We start from the raw sequence: 14,004 nt of genomic DNA on the forward strand, positions 1-14,004 counted from the left end.
CCTTTGTCATAGTCCTCTTCTTCCCAATCCTATAGGAATAAAGCATTACATCAGGCTGTCATCTCCACCAAAGGGGGATGTAGGTTAGCCACCTTCCCAGCAGAAAATAAAAGAAGGGAAGGAAGTAGGAATGGGAAAGAAGTTTTATGCAAAACTAAACCACTCGGTTCCTTTTCCCAATGCTCCTTTTCCTGTTACTCATCTTGGAGAAAACCTATTCTGTTACACCTACTGCCACAGCAAAAGGAGAGTCTCTGGGAAACAGAATTTTTTAGGACACTTCCATACACACAAACTGCTAACATTTCAACTGATCGTGTGGTTGCTCTGCAGTTCCTGTCCACTAAAGCTTCAGCTTTCTGCTTACAATACACTTGTTTCTCTGCTCAGCAAGTGAGTAGCCCTGCTTCAGTCACAATTCTATCCACCTTTCTACAGTGGAGGACTGCAGATGTCTTCCTGTCCTCCACTCACACCTAGATTCTCATTGAATCCTGTCACATTTTCTATAACTTGTCCAATTCTGCACCACCATTTCCATCCCAACTGCTAATACTCTCCTCCACACCTTTGATACTATTGTCTGCACTGCTCCAGCAGTTCCACCTACCTGCTCTCTAACCCACTCATGTTGTAGCTAGAATAAAATATTCCTTTCCTGCCATGGCGGTCTGTGTTAGCCTGTGCTCAACTCCCCTCTGGGCTTCCTGGCTCATTCCAGGAATCCCAACAAGGTCAAACATCAGTTTCAGGATCAATATAATTTTTTCACACACTGTAAGTAATCTAACTGCTGAATGAGACTCAGACCCTGGACTGATAATGTCAGAGAGGACATTAACCACTGCTCTGGGACTTGGTGATATTAAAAACTTTGGGAGTTTAGGATTCCCTAGGTGCTGCCCTCATACACTCATAGCCAACAACAGCAATGCAAGAGTAACGGAAGTTGATGAGGCCAGATGTTCTTATATCTATCACTGAGTCCGCAACTAGCATAGATCAAACTTTTTGACAAAAGATTTCCACTAGAAAATAATTTTGTAGAAATCAAAACACTTCATGGGATCATTTCAATTTTAATGAAACTTTCAACAGAAAAGTAAACAAATAGCTTTGACTAGTTTAATGTCAACATTTTACTTGATAGAATACTAACTTTGAAACAAATGTAATCTATAAATATAATCTTCAGAACGATTTGACTTCCTGACTTGATTTTTTTTTTAAACTTTAACTTTCTGTGAAGTTTTGACTTTTTGTTCCAATTTGGAAAGTGAAGAGGAAAGCAAGGAGGCAAAAAGCCGGAGTGGGAGAGTGTTTGGTGAGGGGAAGGGGAGGGGAGTGAACCTGTATATGAGAAAGAAAATGAAAGTGGAGAGTACAGAAATTAGAATCAGGGAACACCAAAGAGTGCAAAGGAGAAGAGAGGGAGAGTGCGAAAACTGGAAAGAAGGAGAGACAGAACAAAAGGAAAGAAAGATGAAGGGGAAGAAAAGGAAGAAACGAACAATTATCACACAATACAGAAACATACCGAAGGCTGCATTGATAAAAGTCAGTTAAAAAACCCCAAACCTATTAAATTGGAAATTATGGCAACCTATTTTGAAACCTAAACTTGCTATAATTTTTAAAATAATTTAAATTAAATAAATAATACCATTCAAGTGTTATATGTTTGGTGCCAAAGTTTTCAAGACAGTCAAGCTACTGAATTGGTGGAAGTTACTGACTAATCACCTGGAAGCAGAGTCTGCTGAACTGTTAAACGACCTTTTGACAGCAATAGCCTCTTGTAAAGGTGCAGGGAGAATATTTTCTTCATTGAGTTTACTTAACTAGTTCAGTCAAAGTTAATAAACTTACTGGGAACTGAAAAAGCAGGAAAATTTGTTTTCTTCTCGCAATCGATCAACAACAACAACTAGCTGTGAGACCATGAGAGCTGCTAGTTCTAAAATCTTGAAGGACACGCATAATACTTTCCTTGTTTAGTAATTGTTTGCAGTGTCTTAGCCGTGTTGGTCACAGGATACAACAGTAACAAGAAGATGGGTGACGTAATATTTTTTATTGGACCAACTTCTGTTGGTGGAAGGGACAAGCTTTTGAGCTACACAGAGCTCTGCATGTCTGTGTACCTCAAAAGCTTGTCCCTTCCACCAACAGAAGTTGGTCCAATAAAAGATATTAAACAACACAGGTGAGGTAATAAGTTAGTTTCAATGCAAAACATGTTTGGATAAACTGTTTTTCTTATTTATCAAATTCAAGGTACTTTCCTTTTTTTTAAAGATTTTATGAAAATTTTAATTGAATTCTAATTTTCATCCAAATACACAAATCATGAGTAAAACATGATCAGCTGGTAAATAAATGCATTATTCACCATTTTTCCTAACAATAAACATGTAAAAATTAAGAATCTGAATAAACATAAATTAAACCCTATAACTACTTATATTGTATATAGACACACTATATCCTCCTAGTTAGTAAAACCCGCTCCAATTTTAGTGTGAATGTATGTTCAGTTGCAAATCAACATGTTTTACTGGTTACCTACCAATGGGAATCAACTTCTCTTTGGGAAAATAACTAAAATTAAAAATGCAAAACAAGATTCAAATCAATTATTTAAATCATGATTAAAATCAGTGATATAAATCGATCCTCTCTGAGGGTAAAATAGACTGAAAAGGGCATAGAAAAAACAAATACAAGGGAGATAAGTAAAAGTTTAAGATATTTAATGTAATATTGTGATGCAGAAATGATAGAACACAGAAGTCTGTGGTTATTTCTTTTTAAAGGGTGCAATAAAATATGCCTTGGGAAGAGAAATTTGCCTACCTTGACTCCTGGCTGTCAATTCTGCTTCTCCCTTTTAGCACTGCTGAACAAAATTCTCCCTCCTGGTCTCTCTCAATTTTTTTCTGTGGCTACATGTATATGTATATACAAACCACACTAGAGCAAAATGAGGGGACTGAAGTATGCAAAAAAAAAACCTTCTCTGGGGAGCTAACTTAGAACTAGAAACGGATGCCTACAAAAAAAGTAATACAAAACGAAAGTTTTAGAGGGGCAACCCAGAAGAGCAGCTGCTGGAGACAAGAAAAGGACAGCATATCCAGACAGCCAGACCTGCATAGGGGATGGATGTGGTGTGTGTTTGTGGCAGGGGTGGAGCTTGGTTTCTTTGCATCTACATCTGCTGGTTGGAGGATATAATATCCTCTTACTAGGCAGGGATATCAGGAGAATTTTTCCCTCCAAGAGATTTCTCTTATCAGGGGATGAATATCAATTAATAGTCTGAGAATTTTTAAAAAAAATTTAGCACATTAACCTCTAAATGGCCCTAAATCTTATAGAGGAAAATTTGGTTTCCCATCTGGTGACAGATACTTTGTTAATACTAGATTTTTTTTTAATCTTACCTGTTAATTGTGGTTCTATTTCTTCTCTCAACATCTCGGCTCGTCCTTCATTTGTGAAGGTTCTGGAACCTCTGCATTAGCTTCTGAGGAGGCTGGTGTTACCTGACCTACAGGAAGAATTTGTTCCTCATCAAAAATTTCCACATTCACCAAAGTGCAAGTTCTTTTCCACTAAAATATTTAGGCTGTTGGTCTATCGTTTTGTGCCTAGTGGAAGCAGTGCTTAACAGGTATTGGAAATCATGAATAAACAATTGGAGGAAGTTTCTGCCGGTGGATCATCCTAAACTACTCAAAAATGAAAGGGAAGGGAAAAAATTAATCAATTAAAGAGCAATCTTCTGTCATGCTGATAGTGTAAAGGTGTGAGACACGGGTGGCCTACAGCTGCTGTGACACCAAAATAGCAGAGAGTATTTAGAGACTATGAATGGCAAGACCACCACAAAAATACTTTCTGGATTTGTGGAGGCAGAAGGCCATGAGAAAATGGGGTTTGCAAGTACCAGGGTTCTCAATGGATTTATAAAATACATTCCATACTGACGTATGTTTGATACTGCTCTCGGGATCCCTGGCTGTGTGACTCTCTCCTGGCACAGTGAGTTTCTCCAGCTAGGTTGGATGCACCCGAAGTTAGAGTGGCATAAGGAATTTGGAAGCGGTGCCTTCTTCATGAACCTGCTGTTGCAGATCCCTACTTCAGGAGTTGTATGTCCTGCCTGGAAAGCTATGAAACTTTGACAATTTCTAAACTGTGTCATGTGACAGATTCTTGATGAGAAAGCTCTCAGGATTTTTTTACATTCTAAAATATGTTTTAAACCTGTGCTTTTTTCCATGTCCACAAACTAAATGATCTAAAATAACATCGAGATCCAGATATAGTGGTCTACCCGAGTTCACCTTTATTCAAGATTGGACCATGAGCTGCAAATGTGGCTTTAAATCACATATATGCTCTCCTAATCCCAGGGCTGGCTGCCCATACCCCAAAGGGTCATTCTGGCAGCTAGGACATATTGGTTCCCCAAGTCTCCTTTGCTTTATGCCAAGACATGAGCAAAGTGGGGAGCACAGGAACCCGTATTCCACCTATGGATTGCCCTACACATGTGGTATCCCCATATAGACTATTAGGCCAGCTTTCCAGTTCCTTTACACTGCCAGAACAGTGGAAAGTAGCTGAACTAGGATCCAAGATCTAGCCCACAGACTGTACTCACTATCTTATATTTAACATAGTGGGTCAAATTAAACTCTGATGTAAATTGGGTAAATTCAGAGGTTCGTTTCATTAAGCAGGACTAGGAATTTTAAAAATATTATTCAGCGATAAAGTCCTAGCTTTGTATCATTGAGAGTTGGTGCACGGATGTATTATCGTAAGAAAAAGCTCAACCAACCAATCAGAACATTGCTTTGCACAATCCAGGGCCTTGTTTAGAGAAAATGAGTGCATAATTGTGTGTCTAATTGGCATAGTCAGTTACTGACAGTGCACACACCTCTGGCCCAAGTGGGCTTGACTTTTTTAAAATTACTCCTCAATGTTCAGAGCTGTACTCTAATCAGATTCACATTTGGCCTTATTCTAAGGTAATGACAAGTAAAGCCATCAATATATTCTTAACGCTAATGGGCCAGACTCTGCAAGATAGAGAATGACAAGGAAGGATTGCAACTTTTTCTCCTTTGCCTCCCACCCTGAATTTGTGACAACAGCCTGATGCAGATTTTGCATATGACTCTGTAACTATCTCCCTCAAAGAATACGATGCATACAGGACATTGTTCAATAGCCTTTTCAGCACAGAAACAGAGAACATGAGGATCGAACCAACTGAGGTTCACCCATTTACTCAAATTAAACCTGGATTTAACCCTTAATTGATAGGCTAGAGAAGGAAAAGACATAGAAAAAGAAAACTTTCCACGGCTGGCAACTGAAGGAGGATATTCAAACATATTTTTCCTCAATTGATGCATTCTTCTCCATTCTCTTTTATTAAAAATTTACTTAATTAAAAAGGAATTATCTTCTCCAAATGCCACCATCACAATATTAGTCACAGCCACCACTTCCTTACATTCAGTTTCAATTATATCTGTGTATTCACTATGCTAAACTACTTCTTACCTGAAATGTGCTCTTCTTTGAGATTTTATAACAATTAATTATTCCATATTCTTCCCAGTACCATGTAAAGTCCACTGCTGATGAATTATTTTGTTTTCCTTTCCAGTTTTCTTGGAAGTTTGCTGAGAGCAGGAAATCATGGCCTATATTACTGCTGACAGATTTTAATACGTCTGTATAGAAGAATACAACTTCGGGATCATTCCGGCATACAGATTACGAGAGAGACACTCCAAAAACTAACTTTCCAGACGAGGATGTACTTATAAAACCTTTTATGTCAAAGTCAGGATTTCACAACATGACACGCCAATGCAAAATCCAGTAGCACCTGAAGGATTAAGGTAACTGCTGCCATCACTTGCACACTTTTTAATACTTGAAAAAGTTTTAAGAAAAAAATAAAGAGAAAAAGTACATTCTCCAGAGAACAGCAAGTGTTTTTCAAAATAAAAATTATATTTTTGTAGTTTTTTTCCTTTTTCTTGTTGGGGTTTTTTTTTCATGATTTTTTTTTTTTACAAGACTCCATAGTTGTCATATAACAAGTTATACACAACAATGTGATTGCTCTCCTCGCCTGTGTAGATGCTTCACATTTTCAGGCTACAGTACCCAACGTTGTTTTCTGGCATTCCCAGTTTTATCTAAAGTTAAATACAATCAGGGCCGCCTCTAGGTTTTTTGCTGCCCCAAGCAAAAAAAATTTTGGCTGCCTCCCTCCCCCGTCCCAGCCCTGGGCTCCTCGCCGCACCCCCCACCCGCACCCCCCTGCCCGGGGCTCTCACCCTCCCCCACCTGCACCCCCTGCCGTCCCAGCCCTGGGCTCCCCCCTAACTCCCTACCATTGCCCCCACACACACACCTCCTGCCGCCCCAGCCCTGGGATCTTCCCCCACCACCTGCACCCTCCTTCCGCTGCAGCCCTGGGTCACTGGTAACTCGCTCCCAGGGCAGGTCATTCAGCAGGAATTTTGGATGTGCACAGAACACAGACAGAATTGGTTCCCATATGGTTACAGAACTGCAGTAAAGTGGAACAATTTTCAGCTTGTGTGATTGGAGGATATCTGGATGCATATTATAAGACTGTCCTCCATAAATGAGGGAAAGTTGAGGTGCCTTTATTATTCTTTTGTTCCACTCTTTCTTTTTATGGGGAATTTCCCAATGCGATATCACTGTATTCCTTTTAAACAAACAAACAAACAAACAAACAAAAAAGGCAATGGGTGCTGAAAATAGCAATTCCAGTCCTAATAACCACTGGGAAGCATTTCTTGCTCAATTTTATCCTACTTTTTCTACAGCACGTTACAGTGGATCAGTATATTTGATTTGGGAGAAATGAAGTAACTGAGCTTGAGTACTCCTGAATTTTGAGGTTATCAAATCTGGAAGGCAGGTGCTGGGGGGGGGGAGGGGGCTGTGGCTCCGCAGGGGAGCACGGCAGCATGTATGCAGCAGCGTGTCTGGCACTGCGTGAAGCCAGACACACTGGTCTGAGTGGCATGGTAAGGGGGCTAGGAGGTTGGAAAAGGGGTAGGGAGTTCCGGGGGAGCAGTCAAGGGACAGGGAGTGGGGGGGTTGGATGGGGCGGAGGTTCGGGGGGGCAGTCAGGGGCAGGGAGATGGGGGGGTAGATGGGTCAGAGGTTCGGGGGGGCACTCAGGGGACAGGCAGCAGTTGGATAGGCATGGGAGTCCCAGGGGTTTGTCAAGAGACAGGTAGGGGGTGGAGTCCTAGTGGGGAACTTGGGGGGGTGTCTCAGGGGACAAGGACCAGTGGGGCTTACATAGGGGGTGGGATCTGGGGGGCAGTTGGGGCAGGGGTCCTGGGGGGGGGTGATCAAGGAACAGGGAGCAGGGGAGTTGGATGGGTTGGGGTTTCTGTGGGGGGCAGTCGGAGGGAGTGGATGGGGGCAGGGTGGGGCTACCCTCCCTCCCCGTGGAGTGTCCTATTTTTTGAATGTTAAAATATGGTATCCCTACCTTCCCAGTGCAGCTCTCCATTCAAAGCAGGCTGTAGAATGAGGTCTCAGCTTCCTCACTCCCTCCCCCTCTTTCCTGTTGGTAGTGGCCAAAGGAATGCTGGGAAATGTAGTTCTTTCCCTGCTCCAGGGCTGGCTCTATAGGCAGGGAGCTAACCAAGGAACTACAGCTCCCAGGGCCCCCTGTTGGTTCTCAGCTCCCATGCTGGATCCCTGCCGCCCCTGCAAATGGGCTGCCCCAAGCATGTGCTTGCTTTGCTGGTGCCTAGAGCTGCCCCTGGATACAATGTATAATACCTGTCGCTGGGGAAAAATTAATGTTTCAAATATCTTAATACAGAAGTGGAGAGGCTACAGTAGGTATAACCACCTAATTATGCACTTTAGATTACAATTTCTACACACTCACCTACTGAAAATGAACATTTAAAATACTCTTAACAATAAGATTTTATTTATATGTGCACTTATGTCCACCTTATCCCATATCCATGTTTGACAACTACTTGGGAATTCAAAGGTGCAGCCCTCAGTAGATTGAATTATTTTAAAAAATGAAATCAAGCATCTCTACTTTATGAGAAAAGAAATTTTCAAATATTATTTTCCAATTTTAAATTTCATTTCACTAGGAAAATATTAAAAATGTGCACATCTAAATTTTTCCCATGTACTATATATACATATGTGTATGTATGTATACATAAAAATACTCATGTAACACACGTATACAAAAAATTTAAGTGGAAATATTTTTGTAAGCTATTTTCCCACATTTAAATGATATTTTTAAAAGTTCAGATAATATAATTTTAAATAATATCACATTTATTATCCTATCAACTTGCTATTGTTTTTCCTTTTACTTCCTCCTAATTAAGCCCATCCAGTTTTAATGGGCTTGATTCTCCTGGCACATAAACCAGTTTTAACCAGTGTAACTCCACTGACATCATTGCAGATTCTTCTGTGTGTAATCACTGGTATAAATCACAAGAGAATCAGCCCCAAATATCTTCATGTAAATTAAAATCTGGTGATTTCTGCTCACCTGATGAAGTTACCCATATCATCATCATTTAACATCCACCACATAAAAAATATGTAACTCACCACAGAAAGCTTTCAACCACACGCACGCTGAACTAAGCTTTTCCCCCTCTTAATAAATAAAATAGGTGAGAAAATACCCTAAAAATATGAAGGAAATGTAAATGGTGTGTACAGTACATATAGTATAATACATGATGGTTTAGTATTTGATCTAAACTGTTCTCCTGACTTGTCAGGGGAACCTGATAAATCACTTGTAAAGAAAAAATGATATTTTATAAACAAACCAGGTATTTTCTCTCTTTCCAATGTAAATTAGAATGTGTGTATTATATATACGGTACACACACATACAAACCAGACCTACGTTTTCTAGTTTTGAATATCACTCTGTAAAAGTGGAGAAAATTGTCTGTTATACAAATTTAGTAATCATCTGGATTTTGTATTTAACATTCAAATTCATTTTGGGCGCAAACAAAAACTCAGTGCATCTTGAGACTCTTGAGTCTGATACTCATTCATACATTTAAAAAAAAAAAAACCCTCTCCAACATTGCAGGCAATTTATGGCAACAACATACTTTGATGCACTTCCCATTCAATAAGCAAACATATAACACTTGGCTTACCTTTCAATGACTTTTCTTAAAATAAATATATTATATAGCGAAATGCATGTTTGCCAAAAGTCTGTTAAAATTACATCAAAACAACTTTAAAACCCATTCACTGAGGATAAGTGAATTCAGTTCCTCTTTTTAAACAACTATAACAGTTCAGAATATTGCCTGGTGTGGTTTTGATAAAGATGTGGTGTGAAGAACTATACAGAGAAAACATGTCTCCATTTCAATTTGCTATGACTACACAGCTTCTAAAAACATTTCTCTTGGCTGGGCAAGTTCAACGTAAAGATAATCCCCTTGTAATAGCGCCATCTCCTTAACATGATCAATAAACAGTGTTCTCCACTAGCCATTATCACACAAAACTGAAATGCACTGATCATTCAGAAAAGATTTCTTGCAAAATAGGCTAATAAAACATCTTCAAGTAACTGCACATTCTAATTATATTTGATGTTTAATATGGCCAGACAATAAATGACTGGCTATCTATATTTAGCTGTGTATGTCAAATTTTAAATTTAAAAATACTTTTTTTCTGAGGAACTCACCTGCCTTCATTGGTTGGCTTCAAAATGTGTAATAAAATGGGAGACAGTATCTCATTGTAAATACATGGAATTAATATGGAAAGTAAACCATACACTGGACAATATTATAGAACACCAGAGTGAACTTCATAAAGAAATACAGTATCTTCCAGTATAAAAAAAAGGAAGAACTCTATACAAGCAGTTCTATTAACTATGTTTCAATTAAAGATGCAATTCTCTCTCACTCCTGGCAAGAATTAATTGGTAATGGCACTGTTTCTCAACAGTGCAAAATATCCTGAGAAATTATTAAGATTACAACAAAAGACAGGGCTGTCATCACTAAGTTTTTGCACAAAACACATCAATTAGATATCTTAATTAAATAAAAAAGCAGATAATCTACATTGTGTCTAACACAAAAAGGGGATGTGACCTGGGACACTGCTAATTCTTCCACTGGCTAATAATTAGAAAATCATTGCATTTAATTACTGTTAATATCTTTCTTCAAGTTATTTATGGCCAATAATATACATGGAGGTAATTTGTAATTCAAGTGTTTTCTTTTTTAACTAGCTACAAGATGAATTCTAAATTTTACATTGAAATATACTGTTCAAATTTAAAATAGGCCCTCTTGGAGGAGCATTTTTCTAATTTTGTGCAACTTTGATGCAGAGCCCAACATAGTCCTATGAAGAGAGACAGTGCATCTTTAAGATGATTGGCACTGAAATCCCATTTCTTTAGCTGCATTCTATTAGCTTGGCCAGGTTATCTCGTAATTCTGTTAGTTCAAAGATTTTTCCATCAAGAATTTCTAAAAGTGTCTTCAAGTTATTGCGAAAAGCTTCTTGCTCATTCTGACTTTTCTCCAGACGTTGCTCTAGATCAGACAGCTGTCCTTCCAGGTCCTTGTTTCGAATTTCTACTTCCTTCAGAGAAAACATGTAGTATGTTAATGTACTGTTTATAAATAGAATGAAGTTTTCTCTTTCTGCTGTCATTCATGTCTGTCTTAGTTAATACAAGTTTTAAAAGACCACAATTAAATTATTTGCAATCTTTCAGTTACTGCTAACTAAAAAACAGGTTTTTGTTAAAGGCCAATGAGGAATTTGAAAAAACACTATCTTCCTTTTATCTTCTCAGTAAAACATCCAAGGGACAGGACATTTGGAACAGAGTGATAAAATTATTTAGCCACTGAGTGCCATATTGAATGCAAGACATTAACTGAAGTAAATTTGCTATTGTTTCTGTTATATAAATATGCCACTTAATGAAAGTGGCTTCTCAAGGGATTATTTTAATCTTAGCCATTCTCCATTTTAGAATACATAGATTACTCAAAGACACACACCCCACTAAATAAAAAGAATGATCTTATATCTTAGACATTACTTCATGTATGAATGAAAACTATCCCACTGTAAACCCACTGTATATGCTATTTCACACTACACATTTCCTCTATATAGAGTAAGACTAATATCAAGATCAAGATAACTGTACGAACGTATAAACAACCACAAAATAATAATTACATCTTTTATTTTACTGAAATATATGTTTCAGAGCTTCTCTCTGCTCCTGGGTGCTATTTGAGTAGTTTCTGAGCTGCCATACATAGACGCTGTTCCAATAGAACAGTGGGTAGGAGGGGAGACAATGTGTCCGCATCTCAAATGCAGCTCAAGGGGAATTACACCATGGCAAATGTCTTTTCTCATCTTTAAGGCAGAGGAGCAGCCCACAGTTGCTATAGGTCACAGAACATGATGCTGCTCAAATCCGGGCTGTCAGCTCAAGATGCAGAACTGTATGCTCGGACCTCTAATCTCTGTGGGTCACGTATTAAAGAGGAGGGCAGCTATAATAAGCTCCATTTTATGCAAATTGCGTGCTGCCCTTGGGCTCCTGACAAGTTATCAACATGAGCCTCATTTGTGTCTGGTGTAGCTTATTGTTATTTGAGTATGTCTCAATTTTAAATTTCAATTATTTAAAACCCTTTTATAAATAGCACAGGGAGGGTTTATATAATATACCTTCCACTATGAAAAACAGTTTTCAGGAAACGGACAAGAAAAATTATTTATATATTTATTTATAAAAAAATTTTCATCATTTTGTGGGCTACTTGGACTTCCCCTCGTTCCTCCCATCTCCCAGAAACCCAGCTGCCCTTTCAGCAGCACTCTGTGACAGAACAGTCACTTTCAACTCAGTTGCAGTTTATCAAATTAAATTTGGAATATTTAATAGTTCCCATTTTAGGATTTACGATGACTGGTTTCAAGCTGCTCTTGAAAACCACTTTGAGACGGGGTCAATTTACAGTGGCCACTTTTACTCCTCCTGTGTGTCCTCCTCTCCCCTGCAGCTGCCTCCATTCACCACCTCCCCTCTCTGCACTGCCTGTTACCATTTCCCCCCCTCCCACACTCACTTAACCTAAGGACTGTACTAATGTTTTCCATTGATATGGACCCAGCCATACACCAGTGGGAGCTGGACGAGGACAATAAGCACCCACCTATGATGGGGCACCGAGTGGCTCAAAGCTACCCTAAAGTCAATGTAATCAGCTTCTCACTGCACAGGGAAATCCTTGGGTGGTGCAGATAACTGTATTGGCTCCTACACCGTCCCACCTCTTGACTACTGGTCACGGAGTGCAACCTGGGGAAAGGTAATGTGGCCAAAGCCCCTCAAGGCCCAAAGAACAGCCCCTGGAGCATGTGGCAGAAAGCACAGATTTCAGCAGCCCTTATGGGCCAGAAAGCCGCAGGATCAGGGAATCATAAAGGAGGCTTAAAACCACACTTACATGTATGCACAGCAACCCACCCTACGTGAGCATGTGGTCATGGGTTACATTAAAGTTAAACTGGAACCCTGTGCTTGCTTTTCATTTGTAAACAGATATGAGTATTAAAAAATCTTAACAAATAACTGGGTTTTGATTATTGTGTCTTGTACAAAACCCTATGACCCCCTTGCTCTCGGGGTCCACAGCAGAGTGCTTTTAGTCTGTTTATAACGGAATATGATAGTTCTGGAAGTACTTAGAAGGGAGAATTGACTGAAAAAGATGCAGTTCAGACTTATTTATACTGAATGGCATTGCTTGGAGCACTTGGCATTGCTTTGTAGGCTCCTATTATTACCAGGTATGTAAGAATTGCCATAACAGAACAGACCAATTGTCCATCTTTGAATCCATATCTGTGCTAAATTCTATTGCCCTGCTCTTTAGTGTTTACACCTGTGCTGTGAAATGTGTAAAACTGGAGCAAATTACATGTAAATGATTACACAAATGCAATGTAGTAAAGAATCAGACCCCCTTTATCCAGATCATCAGTGACATATGCCTAAAAAGAAGGTGTTAACTCTTTAAAATTTTCTTAGCTGCACAATGTCTATTTCTTCTTTCCAGAGTGGAACTGATTGCTGCTCTTTCTCCTCTTATCTTTCTGACCTCCTGGCAGAGCCCCTTCTCCATTTCCCAATGCTACATGCAGTGGGATGTCTTCCTTAACCCCAAGATCTTAACATGCTGTAATCAGGGAGGGCAAGAGGATGTACTAGAACATTTTTCATATCTAATGATATTCATGTAGATGGATGTGTGAATATCATCTAAATATTAGTAACCCTGAATATGTACATCATCCAGGTCTAAATAATGGCTGATTTGCCTATATCTAATATTGAACACCTTCCTCAATCTAGTCCACAGTCCAACTGCTCTTACAAAGTTAGGAATTTTTATCTAATATCTAGCATAAACATTCCTTTCCTTACTGTGCCCTTGCTCCTTGTCCTAATATCTTTTGAGAATATGAATACTTACTTTCTTTCATTTAAATTATCTTGTGGGTACTTACAGACTGTATTTAAGTCCCTTTCTTGTCTTCTCTTTTCTAAACTATACACAGTTAGCTCCCCAAATATTTCCTCATATATATTTTCCTCCAATTCTTGCATCATATTTGTTTCCCTTCTTTGTATTTAGCATACTTACTAATCTGCAGGAAACAGAACTGCATGCAATATTCCAGCTACTGTTGCAGAAGTGTTATGAAAATGTTATCTCCCTAGCTTTACATACAACCTTCCTATATATATACACCCCAAAGAATAGCACTAGCATTTTTAGCACAGGTATTGCCTTGCAAGTTCATATTTAGTTTAGTGTCTGC

At 39.0% G+C, this 14,004-nt stretch overlaps 1 protein-coding gene across 1 annotated transcript in view; it reads right to left on the minus strand.

The window, feature by feature from the left end:
• Positions 1-6,442: 6,442 nt before the first annotated feature.
• HOMER1 (homer scaffold protein 1) overlaps positions 6,443-14,004 on the minus strand; it is a 134,739-nt gene continuing 127,177 nt past the window's right edge. The window contains exon 9 of the mRNA XM_054032977.1: positions 6,443-10,728. Within this exon, the coding sequence (XP_053888952.1) occupies positions 10,540-10,728 (189 nt within the window). The 3' untranslated portion in view covers positions 6,443-10,539. The remainder of the gene's footprint in view (positions 10,729-14,004) is intronic.

The sequence above is a fragment of the Malaclemys terrapin genome, chromosome 6 (genome assembly GCF_027887155.1).
Source record: "Malaclemys terrapin pileata isolate rMalTer1 chromosome 6, rMalTer1.hap1, whole genome shotgun sequence".
NCBI classification, from domain to species: domain Eukaryota; kingdom Metazoa; phylum Chordata; order Testudines; family Emydidae; genus Malaclemys; species Malaclemys terrapin.